The sequence below is a fragment of the Seriola lalandi genome, unplaced genomic scaffold (genome assembly GCF_002814215.2).
Source record: "Seriola lalandi dorsalis isolate HSWRI2012SDOR001 ecotype SW California unplaced genomic scaffold, Sedor1 jcf7180002054412, whole genome shotgun sequence".
In the NCBI taxonomy this organism is placed as follows: domain Eukaryota; kingdom Metazoa; phylum Chordata; class Actinopteri; order Carangiformes; family Carangidae; genus Seriola; species Seriola lalandi.
The window spans coordinates 18,603-37,643 of record NW_019524965.1 but is presented as its reverse complement, the minus strand read 5'-3'; the positions used below and the strand labels follow the sequence as shown (position 1 = coordinate 37,643).

The 19,041-nt window shown below is 40.9% G+C and overlaps 3 protein-coding genes across 4 annotated transcripts in view; 2 read left to right on the top strand and 1 right to left on the bottom strand.

The window, feature by feature from the left end:
- Positions 1-2,586: 2,586 nt before the first annotated feature.
- hmox2b (heme oxygenase 2b) lies at positions 2,587-8,069 on the top strand. 2 transcript variants are annotated; one of them, XM_023410069.2, is made up of 7 exons: positions 2,587-2,663; positions 3,209-3,401; positions 4,085-4,180; positions 4,301-4,418; positions 4,592-5,083; positions 5,532-5,655; positions 5,742-8,069. In XM_023410069.2, exons 3-7 carry the CDS (start codon positions 4,098-4,100, stop codon positions 5,867-5,869), a joined length of 945 nt encoding a protein of 314 aa, XP_023265837.1. In that variant the 5' UTR covers positions 2,587-2,663; positions 3,209-3,401; positions 4,085-4,097; the 3' UTR covers positions 5,870-8,069. The 2 variants fall into 2 exon arrangements, with proteins under 2 accessions (XP_023265837.1, XP_023265838.1); XM_023410070.2 differs by having other exon boundaries at positions 4,081-4,180.
- An 824-nt stretch (positions 8,070-8,893) lies between these two features.
- Positions 8,894-13,758, bottom strand: dnaja3a (DnaJ heat shock protein family (Hsp40) member A3a). Its single transcript, XM_023410104.2, has 11 exons — positions 13,516-13,758; positions 12,708-12,844; positions 12,536-12,619; positions 12,169-12,375; positions 11,909-12,061; positions 11,676-11,823; positions 11,142-11,206; positions 10,748-10,876; positions 10,507-10,622; positions 10,224-10,321; positions 8,894-9,927 (listed from the first exon to the last, which is right to left on the bottom strand). The coding sequence occupies exons 1-11, from the start codon at positions 13,721-13,723 to the stop codon at positions 9,908-9,910; spliced, it is 1,365 nt and encodes a 454-aa protein (XP_023265872.1). The 5' UTR covers positions 13,724-13,758; the 3' UTR covers positions 8,894-9,907.
- Positions 13,759-14,105: 347 nt separating this feature from the next.
- LOC111657732 (coronin-7-like) overlaps positions 14,106-19,041 on the top strand; it is a gene marked incomplete at its 3' end in the record, with an annotated part of 10,601 nt that continues 5,665 nt past the window's right edge. The window contains exons 1-5 of the mRNA XM_023410029.2: positions 14,106-14,281; positions 16,578-16,674; positions 17,062-17,142; positions 17,376-17,446; positions 18,438-18,624. Coding sequence (XP_023265797.1) covers positions 14,222-14,281; positions 16,578-16,674; positions 17,062-17,142; positions 17,376-17,446; positions 18,438-18,624 — 496 coding nt within the window. The remainder of the gene's footprint in view (positions 14,282-16,577; positions 16,675-17,061; positions 17,143-17,375; positions 17,447-18,437; positions 18,625-19,041) is intronic.

Genomic DNA, 19,041 nt, shown 5'->3' with positions numbered 1-19,041 from the left:
ACCACCACCACCACCACCACCACCAGCCTCCTGGCCTCAGTAGCAGAGTGATGGCGGTTGGGGGTAGGGAGGGCACTCAGCTGCCCCGCCAACCAGGCATCTGACACTGCTGTCTGCTGCCAGACTAATATCGGACACGCACACACACACACACACACACACACACACACACACACACACTTCGGCACAATCAATATACTCATATATAAAACACACATTACATTCAGTCATACACTAATGGACAAATTTGCGCAGCAACACAAACAATTAACCTACATTATGTATACATAATTCATGAACAGCATGTATGAATCATATGTACACAAAACCACCTGCAAAATGATTATTAAACTATGATCTGTGATTGGCAGAGAGCTCCAACAGCATGTTGTAAACAAGACAACATGAGGGAAACTTGTTTTGTTTGTCCAAGAGGGCCACACCAACATGTTACGATTCAACTGTGGAGAGAAAGGTAAGATTGTGGTTGCCTCTGTGTTTGGGGCTCACTCTGGGCAAACACCTGTTAATCTGGAAGCATTTTTTGTAATTACACAGTGCATGCATTCTGTGCATTATGTTCACAGTACATTGTGCATTGTGTTCATGGCATACTCTGTGAAGATAGTGGACTATTCATTACAATTATATGCCCAGATCCAGCTCTGCTCCCTTTCATCTCTTTAAATCTCACACCTATAATTTACTTGTGTCTTTAATTCTTCACATGTGTTTTACTGAACAATGAACATTTGTGATTGAGTTTAGCTGTAGGCCTAAAATGCCAAACTCCTCAGTTTAATGCTCCAATTCTTAGGATTAGATAAATTGACCCTTTCCTGATCTTTTAACTTATTTTACTCCTCTGTAATAAATAATAAGTCTGGTAAAGTACTCATGTAGAAAATGCAAGTGTTCAAGCCTAATATATGTAGGCAAACATACGGTATGACTGAGACTGAGCCTTACATGTTGGCTCCATAGTGGTGCCTCCTACAATTTCCGAAGAACTGTATAAATATCTTGTGAGTGTTTAGGGAGCCAGTCTTTTATTCAGAAAAATCCAAGTGTAAGTCTTGTGTTGACACAAGACAATTAATCTGTTCCAGTCTCCTTTTTGTTAGGTTTGTGCTCAGATATTACTTTGAAAAGGAAGAAAGAGTACAAAAAATGGTTGCGTTATATTGACGCTTCATTAAATAAGAACAGATGAGCTGATTTAACAATAGAGATAATTGCATGATAACACTGATGCTGTGGTTATGTAGGAACTGCAACTTTGTAATCATTTCAGTATATGGCCTTAGAGAGCAATAGAGGGTGTTGCCAAAAAGTGATTTGTTGGATAACAAAGATTAAGATGCATATCATGGGGAAGACATTAGGAATGCTTGATTTCTGGATACAACTGATATTGACTAGTAGTAATACTTAACTACTTAACTTAACTGTAGTAATAATATCAGTTATAAAGCCAATAAATGCATCCACCAATTTGGAATAAATAGAAAATGCTCATGCATATTATAAACAAGAACGTAGTTGAGTAAAACATTAGTTAAACTACGAACAAGGCTATAAATAAGATAAAAAAAGAAGTAAAATGTGAAATCTGCCAGACCATTACATTTGCTTGGTGCGAATGCCATCTGGTGGTTATTCTCTTCTAACCTGTTGGTATGGTGTTATTTCTTTGTCTTGGGATAATTTTGTAGTTTCTTACTTGTTGAGTGACATAGGATGCAATAAGATACAACAGTGCCCTGATGGATTATTACCAGTAAACTATATGACAAAAACAAAAAATTAAACTGGCCAGTGGTGGAGTATAACAAAGTACATTTACTCAAGTACATTTTTGGAGGTAGCTACTTGAGTATTTCCATTTTATGTCATTTTTACTTCAAATTCATTATATTATTATTACAATATTATTCCAGAGGAAAATTCTTTTTACTCTAGAGGATTATCTCCATATTGTCTCAATATCTTGCTGAGTATATGACAATTAAAAATTACACTACCGTAATTATCTTTATAATGCTAAACATCTATTACTGTAATTGAATTCAAGTCTCCCTAAAATTCCATGATATATCTTACTTTAAACATTTGATGTTTGATTGTTAGAATAGTCGTACTCCTCTTTTTTAAAAAACTGAATAATTAGCAAATCTTTCCAAAATGATAAGCTTATACCGATAGTGAGCCTACTATTGTAATATCATAAATCTAAGACCATTCACACATAAAACACCAAAGCAAAAGTAATCGGTATTTTTTAAAAATCCAATGCATTAATAAACATTTCTCCAAATGTAGGTTTACTGTACTTTTACATTGTGTAAAAATAATTCGTTTAAAAATATTAACTGTATACAGAAGTAGGATGAGTTTTTTTCTGCATATTTCTGTGAAATCACTGTGAAATAGTGAAATTTTGATGCAGTTGCGTTTTTAAATGCAACGTGCTTCCATATTGTTCCTTGTGTCGTGAGAAGTACAAACTTTTGTGTTGTGAATTTGTGTCCTCAGCACTTTCTGTAGAGAAGCACCTGACCGCGAGCAGCCGGCTGGGGGCGGAGTTGGACGTGCAGTTCCGTCCTGGACCTCCAGCTTGAGTTGTAGTTCCACGAAGCGCACATCAGAGTGGTGGGGTGAAGGTTGGTTGTGCGTAATATCAATACAACACCAAAGCCTTTTAATCCAGCAATATTAAACCAAATTTGATAGGTGAACAAACGAGTCGACGCTGTAATGCACTGTAACGCCGCTTGTCAACTCTTAAACGAGTTTGTTAGCTTGTTGAAATGCTAGATAGCCATTAGCTAACTTAGCTAGTAAAGTTAGCTGTTGTCAAAATGATGCTCCTAGCAAGTTAGAGGACGTTAGCGTCCGGTGAAGAAAGCAAGACGTTTATTTCGTATCTCGATAAAAGGGGACGTGAGCATGGAGCTGACCTGAATTTAGTCACTTAAACAATCATACATCATACATCTTTAGCTAGCTATATGTTTAACTAGCTGTGTTATTCTGTGAGACTCCTGGTAAACACCAGAGGGCCTGTGCTGTGTTGTGTGAGATGTCTTTTGTTTGGCTGTGTTCCTGTAGTTCAAGCCTGGATGTTGTTTACAGCCTATGTAAACCATGCCAGCCCCTGCCAGACTGTATCAACTGTCACTCTCGCATTGCCTTATCTCCCTTTCAGAGTAAATAAGGCCAACGTCTTAAAACAGCTGAATCAACTGGCAGAAGGCATTTTTCCTTTGACCATCATCATCATCATCATCATCATCATCATCACTTCCATCATCACCATCTCAGGGACAACATCTTCATTGAATAGGAGTGGGGTCGTCTCAGCTCCCCCTTTTCCTCATTAGGTCACTGCTGCAACTTGGGTGAGGTTTAATACATACTGTAATTGAATAATAGCTTTTTGTCTGTCTGTTACTTGTGGCTATAAGCATTAAGTTATCTGACAATCAGAAGGGAATTTTGAAGGATTCTGGTGTTTTCTTTAAGTAATTATGCAGGGAAAGTAAGTGGAACATTGTCAACAGCTTTTAATTTAAATATTAAGGACCTAATGGGCAATTTAATGTTATTGTGTTTGATCTAAATTATGTTCTTGAGTGTACTTTCTCCATGGCTCTGGACAAGGTTTATATAGTAATGTGATGTAAAGCGTACTGTATCAGTTGCTTCTGTATGATGTTTTGATGTACAACTCCTATGCACTTGTGCATACCTCTAGAACCACAGGGAACATTGCAGGCTGTTCCATTGTGTATTCTGGAAAACAGTTACACAGTCGTGGTAGGTTGACGATTTGAGACAGATGTAAACCAAAGGAAACCAATATAGGTAACAGTTAGGATACATTATACAATCTTACACAAGATACTGTTGTATATACCTTGAGCCAAACTATGCCAGTGTAATACATTTTTTTTTAAAGATTCAGTAGCATATGTGCAATAAAACTTAACTTAAATAAACTTAAATATGACTGATGCCATATGATTTAATGTGATATAATACTTTGCTGTCTGATTTTTATGGTGAATTAATTGGCAGACAGGAACACTCCACTAATGTCAGGAGAGAAGATGGAGACAACAAGTGTGTCCAATGGAGCGGGGCCTGTGTATGAAGACAAAAAAGAGGACAACCTCAGGTAAATCCCATGTTATCGTCAAACAGTGGACAATGTGGAAGAATATTACAAAATAATTATCTTGCTGTGGTTCTATCAAGCACATTTTGTACATCCCTTTTTTCTCTTTTCTTTCCACAGTCCTGAGGATCTGTCTGAGATGCTGGCAGCAGGGACCAAAGAGGTTCATGAAAAGGCTGAGAGCACCCAGTTTGTTAAGGATTTCCTCAGGGGACGCATCCGCAAAGAGCTCTTCAAGGTCAGTCTGGAGAATCTCAGGGAGAGAATTTTCACAATTTAACGTTATAGAGTGCTTTGCTAAACAAATAAAGTGAGTAGATAAATGAAATATACATGTGGGTAAAAAAGAAGCAAAGAAATCTGGAAAACCAGACAAGCAAAATTTCTAACTTTTCTTTCTTGCTTCTCCAGCTGGGTGCTGTGGCACTCTACTACACTTACACAGCCATGGAGGAGGAGATTGAAAGGAACAAGGACCATCCCCACTTTGCCCCTCTTTATTTTCCCGCAGAGCTGCACCGTCACGAAGCTCTGGCCCGTGACCTCGAGTATTTTTATGGTCCAGATTGGCAGAGCCAGGTCAGCTGCTCCCAGGCCACCCAGCAATATGTGGACCGTATCCACCAAGTAGGGCAGGACGACCCAGTGCTGCTGGTGGCCCACGCCTATACCCGTTACATGGGGGACCTGTCTGGGGGCCAGGTGCTGAAGAAGGTGGCGCAGAGAGCCTTGAAGCTTCCTCCCACAGGAGAGGGCCTGGAGTTCTATCAGTTTGATGCCATCCATAGTGCCAAAGCTTTCAAGCAGCTGTACCGCAGTCGGATGAACGAACTGGATCTAGACATGGAAACAAAGAAGAGGCTGGTGGATGAGGCTGTCAAGGCCTTCCAGTTCAACATGGAGGTGAGAGGCATTGGAGGCAGACAGGAAGGTAGAGAGGTAGAGAAAATAAGAAATGGAAGCTATGTTTGGAAACACTAGGGAGCGATCTGTTCCCAGGTGGTGATGATGAGGAGGTTCATTCTGTGTGTCTTTTGTGCCTGGTGTGCCTGTTTTGATCATTTACTGAAATTGTCTATACCTGTAAAACCGTGGAAACTAATATCTGTAATATCTATTATGTCTTGTTCAGAACTTGAGAACTTAAGGCAAGTGTTGTACATCATTTAGCACAACTGTTTTGTGGCAGTAATGGATTTTTATATCAGTGTGATAAATGATTATGATACTTTAATGATGATGTTACTTTGCTGGATTAGCCAACAGCAGCCATTCTTGTCTGATTATTTTAGCCATGAACAATTTCTAGAATGTAGCGTATATGTAACTTTACATATATTTGTGCTGGCAGGTGTTTGAGGAGTTGGAAGAGATCGGTAAAACCATCCAGGAGGATGTTTTAGATGCTGGCATGCCTGTCCATGGAGCAATGGGTGGCGATATCAGCAAATGTCCCTACTATGCCGCCAAAATGGGTATGTTGTTATACTTGATTGTAAATAACATGTAAATGGCATTGTTCTGAGGATGTTGTGTAAGTTTGTGTTCTCTGTGCCCTCAGCGGCATCGGGTGGAACAGCATACGCCTGTCAACTCGCCATGGCCATACTCCGACACCCAACAGGACAGGTTCTGTTTGCGACTTGGTTTGCTGCTCTGGCTGGATTGGCTGCATGGTATCTGATGTGAGTCAGCCCTCAGCCTTTCACTTTGCTGCTGTCGGAGTGAGGGAGGAAAAATTAAGACGGAAGGACAGTAAGGAGACTAGAAAATTTCCACAAGATGAAGACCATTTCATAGTTTCATACAAGCTTTCTTTATGGGTCTAATTTTATTTAATGTTGCTCATTTGGTAATGATGGAAACAGACAGGAAATAAACCTGGATCTTATCAATGGAAATCCAACAAGGTGATCTATGAACCATTACCATGTCAACCATCCATTCATCAAGGTACACCTTGTTACAATTTTTCCTCCAGTTTGTTTTATTTCTCTACCTCCTTTGCAGTATCCCTCCATTCTCTGTCCCTCCAGTATGTTTGGTCATACCTCAACAATGTGTGAATAACTAATATGTTGTGAAATGACATTTTCTCCCAACTTGAAATGAAACTAGGAGATTGACACAGCAACACAGCAGCACAACAATGCAGCCTATCTATAAACTGTTATTGGCTTTACAGTGACACATTAGTTAATAATGATACATGTATTATCAAAGTTTATTAAGGGTTAGTTTAGTAAAAACATGTTAAAACACACTATGCAGAGGCTGTGCATGAATAGAAGAGCACAGCAGGTTTTTTGCCTTTCTATTTTTGAATTGAAAGATCTGAATTTGATCAGGGAGTGAAAGTTTGGTATGAGTTAATACAACACTGAAACTGTAAACTTAGAAAGTGTCCCCATATACTGTATTTTTTCCTATACACATTGATTGCAGTTCCAAACATAATGTGAAAAGACAGTACACTGCGGTTATGTTATTTTTTAAAATCCATTATCACATTTCATGATTCATACATGACCTCAAGAAAGTTTGTACATTTGTATTCTGAGACAGGTGATTGGAATCAAAAGCTTTTTTCCAAGATATAGCACACCTACACTTTGACAAGTGTATGATTAATAAAAAAAAAAGCATATTTCAGATATTTGAATGTCTGCTGATGCATGTTGAAATGTATTATTTCTCTGTTTCAAAATTATGCGGTCGGGCATCTTGCACTGCTTAGGAAATACCTGTTGTCAATTTACATGCATAGCGCAACTATCCAAGATGAATGACTCATTGATGATTCAGTTTTACCTGCCACAGGAGCCTATATGAGGACAGAGGTGATTTGCAGCTGTTTTAAAAGGAAATGTTCTGTTTTTTAATAAGATTTATGGTTTATCTACATTCTTTGTACTAGACAAATGTAGTTCATCTATAAGAAGGCAAAATATGTGATAGGCAGGTCCTTCAGCAGCTCAGCTCTTGTTTATGTATCCATTTATTGTGGATATAACATTATGCACCATCACTAAAGCTGTGTACTCATTATCCATACTGTATGTTGCTCATACAGTATGCTGGAAAATTTTCTCCCAGTAGTGCAAACTCTGTTTTTTCAACATCGATAAGAAGAAATACTTTGTGCTGTGTGTATGCAGTCTAATTGCACTGTTTTGCAATTTAAGTTTAATATTTATCCTGACGCAGTAATTACATTTTATTAACTTTGCTTTATTGTTCCAAGTGGTGTCTTTTTTTTTTTTTTTCCTTGGACTTGTTGGAGTACCAAGGGAAACCTGCTGATAATGACATTTCAACCAGGTTCCTGTGCTGTGTATTGCACAACACATTCACACATACTGTATAGGAATTTGCAGTATTCCTTTATTAGCGAAGCTCATTCAGGACAACAGCTGTCGTGCAGCTGTTTGATCACAGCCATGATGACAACCTAAGTGATGATATGTTTTGTATTTGAGAGTCTCAGGTTCATGTTGCGGTAAGATGGCAATACAATACGTTGCATATGGAGGAATAACACACAGACTGCCTGATACACTCCTGTAGTGTCCATGTTTTATTTCATTTTTATGATGACAGTGTGATGTGTCAGTATTTTTAGACATACTGAATCTCAGGAGCACAGGTAGTTCTGGCCATTGATTACACTACAGATTAACGTGAAGAGGAATGCTTGACTAATTCACGTTGATTTTGAATTCTCTTGTATTTTCATTTAACCCCTGCTCTTGATCCGTTTGTGTATCTATCTGAACAAAGCTTTATCAGTGACTGGCTAGAGTACTCTCATTGAATGAGAATGAGAACCCAGGAGTATGTTGTGCTGTCTATAGTGAATAAAATGTTATCCTGTTCATGCTGAAATGAAGCTGATTTGTTTGGACTGGTGTTTTTAATCACATTAAAATCATTTTCAATGCATACTTCATTAGTTGCTTGGCACAAAGCCTCTGGCAGAGGGAGTCTTGAAAATTGTTCAAACAGAAAGATTTCAGACTCACTCATAAAGCCTCCACACATTTGCCAAGACATACATACATCACCGATTAATATTAATAACAATATCATTCACTGGTTGACATGAAATCGACTGAAAATATTTCAGCTGTTAGACTGATTAGCATGACATTATCTGCAGACATTAATGGTACTCAGACATGAGTCATGCTGGCTTTGGTGATCCCCTAACTTTTCCTCTGTCATCACCATGAGGTTAACATATGTAGGGTTTGGAAGAAATATGTAGACGTCTACTGAATGGATTGCTGTACAGACCATAGACTGTTACAGACATTCATGCTCATCCTAGGGTAAATTGTAATAAGTGATGATCCGTGACTTTTCATCTAGTGTCATAAGACTGAAATTTCAGTTTGTCCAGTAACTTCTTTCATGACAAAAAAAAGAATAACAACTAATACTACTCAAAGCACCTCTTAGCTCTCAGGACTGCTAACGTGGCTTTAGACTATTATTCTAATGAAGGCTTGGCTCAGTAATTGTACAGAAATATCAACAGAATCAAGTTACATGTATTAGTCACTTTAGGTTGCTGCTTTTGACTTCTGAGTGGTAAGTGGCCAGTTATTCTGACATTATGGAGCATATTATATAAAAAGACAATATCATCATATTGGAAGTCAACTCATTATCTTAAAATTGTAGAAAGAATGTCCACACAGGATCACTGAGAATGATGCTACTAGATTTATTCATTAGTGAAAATACAGGATAGTTTATTAGGTACACCTGTGCAATTCAATGTACTCTAATACAATAACCCTGCAAAAAACAGTTCTATGTGGTGTTCATAATGTTAAGACTGTGTTGGGGGCAGTTTAGTAGTGTTTTGTAATGCATTTTATTGTATCTAAATGGGGTGAACTGCATATGCACAAAATTTTATATCCAAGCAATCAGTTATTTTTTTATACTTCCTTTCTAATTTATATAAAAACAGAGGCTTTTCCCAGACCATAGCTTTATTATAGCTGTACAGTATATTTCTTCTATGACACATTGTTGCATGTATAATCTACCATTGTCTATGTACAAATGTAATTATGGTTCAGATCTCCCAAGTGATTTCTCTCTCACAATGCAAAGGGTTAAAAGAGGGACATATCATGTTTATCAGGGTTCATAGTTCAGGAAAGCCTAAAAGAAGCGCAAAATAGGAGACACATTTCTACACCGTCCAACACTTAAAACTCAAAAGTAAACACGTAGTCTGACAATGTTCAACCTGTAAGGACTGACAGTGCTGAGAGAGTTTTAGGAGAAATTCAAGCATTTGTGAAAACAAAACCAAAGAGAACAGAACAAAAGGATTAAATACAGGAGGGTCATTTAATCCTGAATAAAACTTTTGACTGTATTTGTAGTCCTTGTCAATACAATAATTTATTTTGTTCGCATGGATTTTGTTATCATCATGTTTCCATGGACCTTTTACAGAGAGGTGATTGGTGCACTGGAACATCCTCTTGTGTGTGGATCCACTTGGGCAGAGGAACAGAGCAGGTAATCCTCTTCTTTATCCACTGCAGGGAATGGTAGGTAGACCTGTACTGATCCATCAAGGTCCCTTGTAGGTCCTCAACCACCACCAAGTACTTCTCACACCTCTGTCTTGTTCTCTATAATTGGGCCATTTTTGCTGTACGCTGTCCACCTCTCTGCCCTCTGACCCGCTGATGGAGCCTCTCAGTTCCAGGATCTTTTACCTTGAAGAAGTAAAAAGAAAATGGTTGTAGGAAGGACTCTTTGTGGTGTATCACTTTAAAAATACCACTGCAGGACAGATATTTAGGACATCCCATAGACTGGCAAGTCCCCCCCCCCCCCCCCCCCCCCCCTTCAACTCTGCTTCCCCCTCGTCATCCCTTGTCTTGCTTTGCCCTGCCTCAGACTGCTTACCTCTGCTGCCCCTACCTGGATAGAGATTGAAACTGCACCGTCTTTTCCCTAACAACCCCATGTCAGTAAAGGAAAGTAGGAACATGGAGAGTTTTTCTCTTACCTGTGGTAGTGGCAGTGACACCGTTCACCGTCCCCTCCACCTCCGTCTCGTCCTCAGCATAGCTCATTAGCAGAGCTCTCTGTCTGTCTGTCAGTGTCCTGCAGAGGAAAACGACTTCTGTCATCTAAACATCTTATTCATATTCCTTGTGATTTGGAATTTTTTTGTGTGCTGTTTTGCTTTTATTTGCTATTTATTTCTTTTAATCAAAATGTCCTTTTGTGTCTCCAGGGAATAAAAAGAGCAAAACGAACAATATGTGTGTTTGTCTGTGGAGTCTTACTTGGGTACTTTTATTTTGACATGGACGTAGTGGTCTCCAAAGCCATAGCCAGTGACACGAGCGATTCCCTTCCCCGCAAGTCGGATCCTCTGGTCTGTCTGGATGCCTGCAGGGATCTGAAGACAGGGGGGGAAAAAAACCCATCAATCAAATAAAAACTATCAAGCTGCCTCTTTATATTCTATTAGTGTGTTATTATGTGTTTGAAATGTTTCCCCTGAGAATGTCCATGTCTACTTACTGATAAGTTGAGTGCTTCATAAAGGCCCTGTGCTCTGGCCGTGCCGCCCAAAATGGCTTGTGCCACGGAGACATGAAGGTCAGAGTGGATGTCTGCGCCGTCCCTCCTGAACACTGGACTTTTCTGGACCTGGATCCCAAACCCGAACACATCTCAATCAATCACACACGGTATTAAAAAACAGTGCACCTCAGTTTATCTGCGGTATTTTAATTTGAAATCAAAGAGCTCAGACAGCTCAGTGCCTCTCACTCGTCCACACACAGACATACGTGACAATCTTATTAAGGAGGTGAACAAGCACTTCCTGGAGAGCTCATTTATTTTTGGCCTGGGTTTGTTACACTGTTGTTGTAGTGATGACGATGATGATGATGATGATACAGATACTCACCCTGAATGTGATGAAGATCTCCTTCTTACCAACTGGCATTCTGACTGTCTGACCATCCTCCACTCCTTAAAGCAAAAACAATCCAGTTAGATGGTTACATCATCTATATTACAGTTAAGTGTAGAAATCTGTTTTGAGTATGAAAAGCCTCAAATTAGGCTTGAAAGGTGGATAGAATCATGGTCGGCCTCTGTTGGACTTTAACCTAAAGGATAAGTTATACTTTAATTTTCATTGTGATCATTATGATTTGTGACGAACAGCATTAACCTACAGATTTAATTTCAGTCAAGGCTCAAACTATTTCATTTATTCTATCATGGTATTATCATGCAGTGTATGTGGTTTTTAAAACAATAAAAGCTTGCAACATCTAGGAGGTTAGGAAAATCTGCAGGAAAGCACACAGGAGTTGCTTTTGACTGCTGGGTGACTTTTCATGTTCATTAATAGTGATAATTAAAAAAAACAACCCTGAAGTACTTAAAGTATGTTAACAGTACTGAGTGGGACAGGGAGTTGAGTGTGACCGACCTGCTGGCACAGGAACCATCACAGTCTGCCTCTGCTTGGTCTGTCCTGTCCCACGGCAGGAGTGACAGGGGGTGGAAATGACTGTGCCTTTGCCGCCACAGCGACGGCATGTGGAGCGCATCACAAATGGCCCCGTATTCACTGTCTCCTACAGGTGGGGATGATACATTTGTTTAGTGATACAATACACACACACTTTTAAGAACATTAGAAGAGGGTGTCAGAGCCCTTACCATGCCAGAGCCGTTGCAGTAGTGACAGTGCTGGACCTTAGTGCCTGGCTCGTGGCCCTTACCATCGCAGCGCTGGCAGGATGCGTCTATTTGAACAGAAATCTCTTTGTTGACCCCCTTTGCTGCCTGGGTGAACGTCAGCTCCAGGATGTACTGTGCCACAAAAAGAGGGAGCCAGAAACTCATCACTCTGAATATGCACCGATAAAAATGACTAAATCAAACCAAAAGTATAATCAAGGGCACTCTATCCCACCAACCTCCTGTGGCTGTTCAAACATGGCGTTGAAGTCTCCAAACCCACGTCCTCCTGAGAATTCCCCAAAGATCTTGCGGAAGAGCTCCTCTGGGTCCACGTTGCTGGCCTGTCCAGTCCAGTAGTGCTGCCCTCCACCAGCCTGACCAGCGTCAAAGCCCGCTGAGCCATACGTGTCATACTGCTTCCTCTTGGTTTCATCACTGAGGACCTGAGAGAGACATCGAGCAAGGTTAATTTGTATTTCTGATGTGATAGTTTGAGGATGAAGAAATTATTATTCATAGATTTCAAAGCAAATACATAATTGTGAGAACAAATATAGAGTAGATATGTCAAGCGAAAGCTTGAATAAAGACAAGACATCAAACCTCGTAAGCTTCAGCCAGTTGAGCAAATTTTTCCTTGGCTTGTGGGTCATCTTTGTTGGTGTCAGGGTGGTACTTTTTGGCCATCTGAGGGACAACAAACACACTGTCAACTACTGTAATGATTGGCTGAGAACCAATACAAACTGTAAACATGTGTCAGGGAGGAACAGACCTGGTAGTAGGCTTTCTTGATCTCTTTCTGGGTTGCGGTGCAAGGTACCCCAAGGACCTGGTAGAAGTCCTGCTTACTGCTAGCAGGGGCAGTTGTATGAAATGACAGTGTGCAGACAACATGGGGCGACTTGAGACCTGTGAATGTGTCAAAACAGGGTAATAGGGTAAATTATTCCTTTTAGAAGAGCAGCATTATAGTTACATGCAGGTTGCAAGTGTCAATTGCTAATTGACTATACAGATTTGTCACTGGGTGACAGTTGAATTAGCATGTTTTGCATGTTATCACAGCTATTCACCGTTGGTGAAGTTAATAAATGTAGTAAACACTTATTTGCAAAAGTTGGACAGGTTACGTTAATCAGCTCTATAGTAAGAACATTCCAGAAACACAAACGCTTGTAAAGCCGGAGATGATTTATTTGCGGGTAAACAGTATGCTAGTGACTCCGCCATTGGCAATAACAAAGGCAAATTTAAGAAACAACTGACTAAACAGGTCACAGAGTCTAACCGGTCATAGAATTCAATGTGCCACCGGCATCACCTTGCATCTTCAACTTGATGACTGTAAACCAAAGTTAGCAAGACTGATCACATCACGTTTGATCAACTACCTCCTCGCGTATGCAAGCAAATGCGTTTGTGTTATAAGCGCATCTTATCTTAAACGTTCGCTTGAGCCGTTATCTGGCTATGTTAAGTCATTTGTCTGACCCTGCATCACACGAGAACACCAGAAATTACTCCAAAAAATTAGCCTAGCCTAGCCCAGGCCAATACCATATGGCTAATACAGCACTCACCTGACAGCCCTCTCAATGTCAACGCTTTCCCTGCCCCGCCGCACACCAGGCTCCCTCCTCGCCACAGTTTTTCCGCTCCCACTGTAGAAATACTGCGGACCCCTCCATGGCTGCTGCAGACAACAGCGCCGGCGGCCCGGCGATGTCCAGAGGACGCGATGACTGTAACCCAGCGTGAGGAGCAGCGAGCAGCCGAGGACGCCATCATTCTTTCACTAGTCGCCGCTGCGAACACACTGCGCATGTCCGGGACGGAGTGGGCGTCACCGACAGCGCAAAGATATTCAGTATGATTCAAGATGATGCTCTCTCAAGAAAAACGAGTTGTAATAGTTTTTGTTAAATTGTACTCCTCCTTTTTATAAACTCCACGCGAACGGCTACAGCAGGTATAAGTTACGACTGACCAAAATTATTCAAACATTACCAGTTTCATTTTGCAAGTGAGCATCACAAGTGTCAAGTTAAAAAAAAGGATGCACATGTTTTAAGACCCAGGGTAGCACGTGGCAGCTCGGGTGTGGGGGGGTGTTCTCTTGTGTGTGAAAAGGAAAAGTCCGCCCAATCGGACAACTCTGAGGAGCAAAGCGAGCATACACCGCTCGGAGAATCTGAGCTGTCAGCTGTAGCAGAAGCCCTCTGCAGAGTACCAACCAGCTCGACAGAGACACCCGGAAGGCACGAAAGTCAATTTGAGAGGGGCAGCATGAATCGCTTTAAGACCTCCAAATTCAAAAACACCACTCCGAAAATTGCCAAGAAAGATGTGAGTAGCTCGCGAGCGTCTGGGTAGAGCCAAATTTCCTAGCTAACATTAGCACTGGTTAATAGCCGTGCTACTTAAGTGGTGTTTTGGGGAACGCCTGCCTGCCTGCTAGGGATATTGAACTTCCTGCATCTGGAAGGCTGCATAGTACTGAGAGAAGTACACGAAAATTTGAATCCACACACTTGTATTCATAAAAATTAAAGGCAACTAGTGAAAACTACGAGCCATGTGGTTGCATAGAGCTGCTAGCCTACATCTGATGTTGCAGTGACGTCCATCATAATGCCATTATACTATACCTAACTGAGTTTTCTCATTGATTTTCAGTAATCAACACTTTTTGATTACACACTTGGAGTTCTTTCTGTCTGCACAGATTTTCTGTTTCAGCCAAAGGGAAAGATATACATTTGAAAGGCAAATGTGATAAGTGATATTGCTATCAAGATGCCTCTCTTTCAATGATGGCTGTCCTGGAGGCTGCAAGAGGCGGCTTGTCTGGACTGGACTGGAGTGCCTTACATACAAATATGCACATTGCCATTCTTTGAGACCCTGTGGACCCATTTTTGTCAAGTTGCAACCCCTGCAGCTTTCCTGGCTCAGGTGTATTATGTAATCCCCTGCCTTGTTTTTACTGAGGCAGTGAAATGCCTGGTATGTTCAGAGGCAGAGGATGTTCTTGGTATCTCTCCAATCTCCGCACAGGATCTGAGACAGCAGGTGGTGCTTTGTAGCTGTGAATGTTCAACTACGCCTTTATACAGCAGACAAGTGAATATGTGTGGCTATTCCAATCATGAAGTCATGTGACAGGAGCTGTCACGTTAAACACTGTACAAGAAAGAAAATAGGGCAAGTGAGGAGAGAGGCAGGTTTGCAGGGATTGGGGGGATTGGGAGACATGCAAGCAAAGATAAGTGGGGCATTTTCTCTTCAGATGATCCAGAACAGCTTGAATTTTCTACATAATAAGAGAGAGTAGTCAAAACGTAGTCTAAGAATGAACTTTGGTAACTCATTTGGCTGGCACTGAGTTGTCCCATTATAGTCCACTGAACACAGTCTCTGGTGCCTTAGTTCATTCTAATCTAAGGCCTGCAGATGGATTCACAACAGAAGGTGTTCAGTTCAACTCTTAAATGCAGAAAATGCATACCATATATATTATACATGTGTCCTTGATATTATCCATGCAGGTTAGGATGCTCCTGATACAGCCCTTCTATCTCTGTAGCTAGAGGCTTAAAACGCAGGTGATAGAGTGGAATAATTGTACCTGTTTGAAATCTAACCAAGATTTGTTTTGGGAGAAAATAGAATTACATGGACGAAACTCTTATGCAGGTAGCCAGTGGCAGAGGAATTGAGTAATAATCATGAGAATAATAATAAGCAATTCATGTATGGCTAGATCACAATTCATTTATTGAATCTTTCTTCTAAATGAAACTGCTACTGCACAGTGTGAGTGTAAGCTTGTGATACATCAGCAATATTTGTATTCATTGTTTACTTGTCATTCGACAGACACACATACAAAATTATGTAATCAAGTTAAAATAGATGCACACTTCACTCACAATTGGGCTTTTAAACGCATGTGTACATAAACAGAGCAGTAATACATCTTTCCTCACCAAGCTGTTTCAGCTATTAAGTGCCCTCTGTGGGCCAAATGCCTGTCATGGTTGGTCTAACAATTTTCGGAGGAGCAACGAAGCAGTAGTTGTTGGAGAGTGTTGTGCAGACACTCTGTCCTCTTGGCGCTCTTGCCTTGTTAATGTTATGAAAGAGGTTTTAAGAGTTTTTTGTGCTGTGCAATGCAGGGAGCCCTTCCACTTCCTCAACACTTTGCTCATTCAGAGGCACTTGTGTGTGTGTGTGTGTGTGTGTGTGTGTGTGTGTGTGTGTGTGTGTGTGTGTGTGTGTGTGTGTGTGCGTGCGTGCTCTCAGCCAGATTCTTCCTGTTTATGTCTTTTTCTTAGTCTGGTTGTGAAAGCAACTCAGTTGCGTGTGCTTTTTAGAATAATGAACACATGAGCAGTGTTTTTCTGTTGGATTCTTCAGTGCAGCTTGCTGGTATGCTCTTGTTTGCACATGTCAAGTGAACACTTATGATTCTATTAATTTGTCAAATTCCATTACACTGTGGTCTGATGAAACACTTAGTCGGAATGATACTTAGTTTTCTCTGTTATGTTGTGTGATCCCAGTTATCAATGTGCATTATGTTACCCTTGTTTCATCTACCATGAACTCTTACTTGTGCTCTCTGTGTCTTTAAATCCAGGGATGGATCAACAACCTCCGTGCTGGTTCCTTCTCCTGCCAGGGGAACCACATCAAAGCGAGCTCCAAGCTGGTGGCCTTCAACACCGAGCAGGCTGGTAAGGCTATAAAAGTGTGGTCATCAGTTTGCTTCATGGAAACAGAAGGATTCACTGTCTACAGTTTAAACACAGATTTGCTTTTGTTTCATCAAATGTCCACATTTATCAGATGAGAATGTGGAGAAGGCTGAATCAAGTTAAAATCAAACACAAAGCAGAGCCAAAAACAGAGAAAATTCCCAAGAAGAGAGACAGAACATTTTTTTTATTGAAGAAAAATATAAAATATATATTAATTTAGTTACAGTGAGCAATAATCCACAGAGAGCTGGGAGGAAATTTTGGATTTTGAGGCAGTAGTTGGCACCATAAACCGTGGAGTGCTTGGTTAAAGTATGATGGATGTCATTGTCCGTGTGTGTGTGATGTTTCCTGTGTCTACAGGTGGAGGTATGCTGGGCCTGTCTTCAGTCAAACCAGGCTCAGATGGACAATGGACAGTCACCCAGATCTCTTGCCATTCTGGTAGTTTCTCTTCATACTTTTATCAGCACAATATTGTCTTGCATTCCTTTTCTGTCTCTCTATTTTCCGTCTGCATAAATATCATCACTCCAACCCTAGAAGACACTTTTTTTTTCTCTTTTTCAAATCATATGAGAAATGCAAATGTCTTGGCTCAGAAATGAAATCAATTTAGACAGCTGTGACCCAGATCTAATTTTTATTTTACATTTGTTTTCCTTCCTCTCTGCCAGATCTAGTGACTGATATGGACTTTTCTCCTTTTGATGAGAGTCTCCTGGCAACATGCTCTGGAGATGAGACGGTATGCTCTTCAATGCTGTCTTTCTTTTTATTTGTTTCTCACGTTCCTTCTCTGTATTGATCTTGCTTTATTTTGCTGAGGTATACTTACACTGAAGTGCATTTTTCATCGTCTCAGGCTTTGTTGTTCCTGGCTGGACTTTGACAGCAATATGAACCGCTTCGGTTTTTGTTATTTAAACCTTTTGAAGACTCTCTCCTCTCAGCACATTATCCTCAGCCACAGGTGCCCTGACTTACTGGAATCTGCTGAGTGTGGTCCTGCATCTTCAGACGCAGCAGCTTGGTTTACCTCAGAGCCCTGTGTAAACACACACAACTATTGCCACACGTAGACCTATAGCACACACTCACACACACACACACACACACACACACACACACACACACACACACACTCACAAAAAATGGAGTGGTCTGCAGTGCCCAGCATCTGCAGCTCACTTTCACTCTGCTTATCTTTTGCCAACAGGGCGTATTGCTTCACCAGGTGCTGAGCAAGTGAAATTAGAGTGGAACTGAGAGAGTATCTCCTTGTGAATAACGTCTCAGGGGTGTATTTTGCTAACTTAAACTCATTATCAAGCAGTTTCACTTCATAAGATCCATATGCAGACTCAGAAACAAAAGCTTGGGAGGATCTATGTAAAAACTATGTTTTCCTTGAAGGATCTCCTGATCTCTGGCTGCGATGCTGCATCCTGACATTTTAGCTGTTTTCTGTAGCGATCCTCTCCAACCCCGGCCTGCTCCATCTGGAAGACTTAATAACTTCAGCAGAAATAACCACAATCAGCAGATGGTCATACAGTTGGTTATATAACTCTGTTTTGTCTGATGTTGCTTTAAAGACACCAGTCTCAGCATACAATCATGAGCATTTAATTTCATGTTCAAAACAGCAGGAATTCACTGAGGTGTGAAGACCACATCCATCAAAATAGATCCATCATTTTATATTATTTTATTGATTCCCCTCTCTGTGTGTGCAGGTGAAGCTGTGGCGTTTGTGTGATCCAGAGCTGGAGCAGCCCAGCAGTCCAGAGCTGATCCTGCGTCCAGCTCAGGGCAGGCTGGAGCTGGTGCACTTCCACCCCACCTCCTCTGGGTTGCTGGCTGTCGGCACTGTTAAGTCTCCCCTGATTTGGGACACCAGTCGCCAGGATGCACCATTAGCAGGTAGCTACAGCTGGACTCATGAGGTGCGCATGTACAAACATTTGTTTGTGCGCACAGTTTTATTTGAATTAAAGAGCACACATCACGAGAAAAAGTCTTTGTCGTACATCCTGCACTGTCTGTTACATTTAACATTTCAGTCTCTGTCAGTTAGTCTTCAAGTTTTGTTGTGGTCTGTTTTGTTTCTGTGTGTAACATAAATATATATCTGAAGTGGAGTGGTTGCTTTCTTTTCTTTCGTTGGGGACTGTCTGACTGACTGCCTACGTTTTACAGCCCTGTGGCTCTGTCTAAGTGCTGGAGCAGCAGAGGTAATTTTTTTGGTTTTGCAGTCCTGGTCCCAGTCTCCCCAGACTGGCCTCAGGATATTGTCACTATCCTCTGGCCTCACCCCACCCCTACAAACACTGTGCCCCC

Excerpts from the sequence above, each read along its gene's own strand:
- dnaja3a (XM_023410104.2), bottom strand. The coding sequence starts at position 13,723 with ATGATGGCGTCCTCGGCTGCTCGCTGCTCCTCACGCTGGGTTACAGTC. Across the intron at positions 12,620-12,707 it reads TCAAGAAAGCCTACTACCAG|ATGGCCAAAAAGTACCACCC; the intron begins GTCTGTTCCTCC and ends GTTGTCCCTCAG. Across the intron at positions 12,376-12,535 it reads AACTGGCTGAAGCTTACGAG|GTCCTCAGTGATGAAACCAA; the intron begins GTTTGATGTCTT and ends TGTCTCTCTCAG.
- hmox2b (XM_023410069.2), top strand. The coding sequence starts at position 4,098 with ATGTCAGGAGAGAAGATGGAGACAACAAGTGTGTCCAATGGAGCGGGG. Across the intron at positions 4,181-4,300 it reads AAAAAAGAGGACAACCTCAG|TCCTGAGGATCTGTCTGAGA; the intron begins GTAAATCCCATG and ends TTCTTTCCACAG. Across the intron at positions 4,419-4,591 it reads TCCGCAAAGAGCTCTTCAAG|CTGGGTGCTGTGGCACTCTA; the intron begins GTCAGTCTGGAG and ends TTGCTTCTCCAG.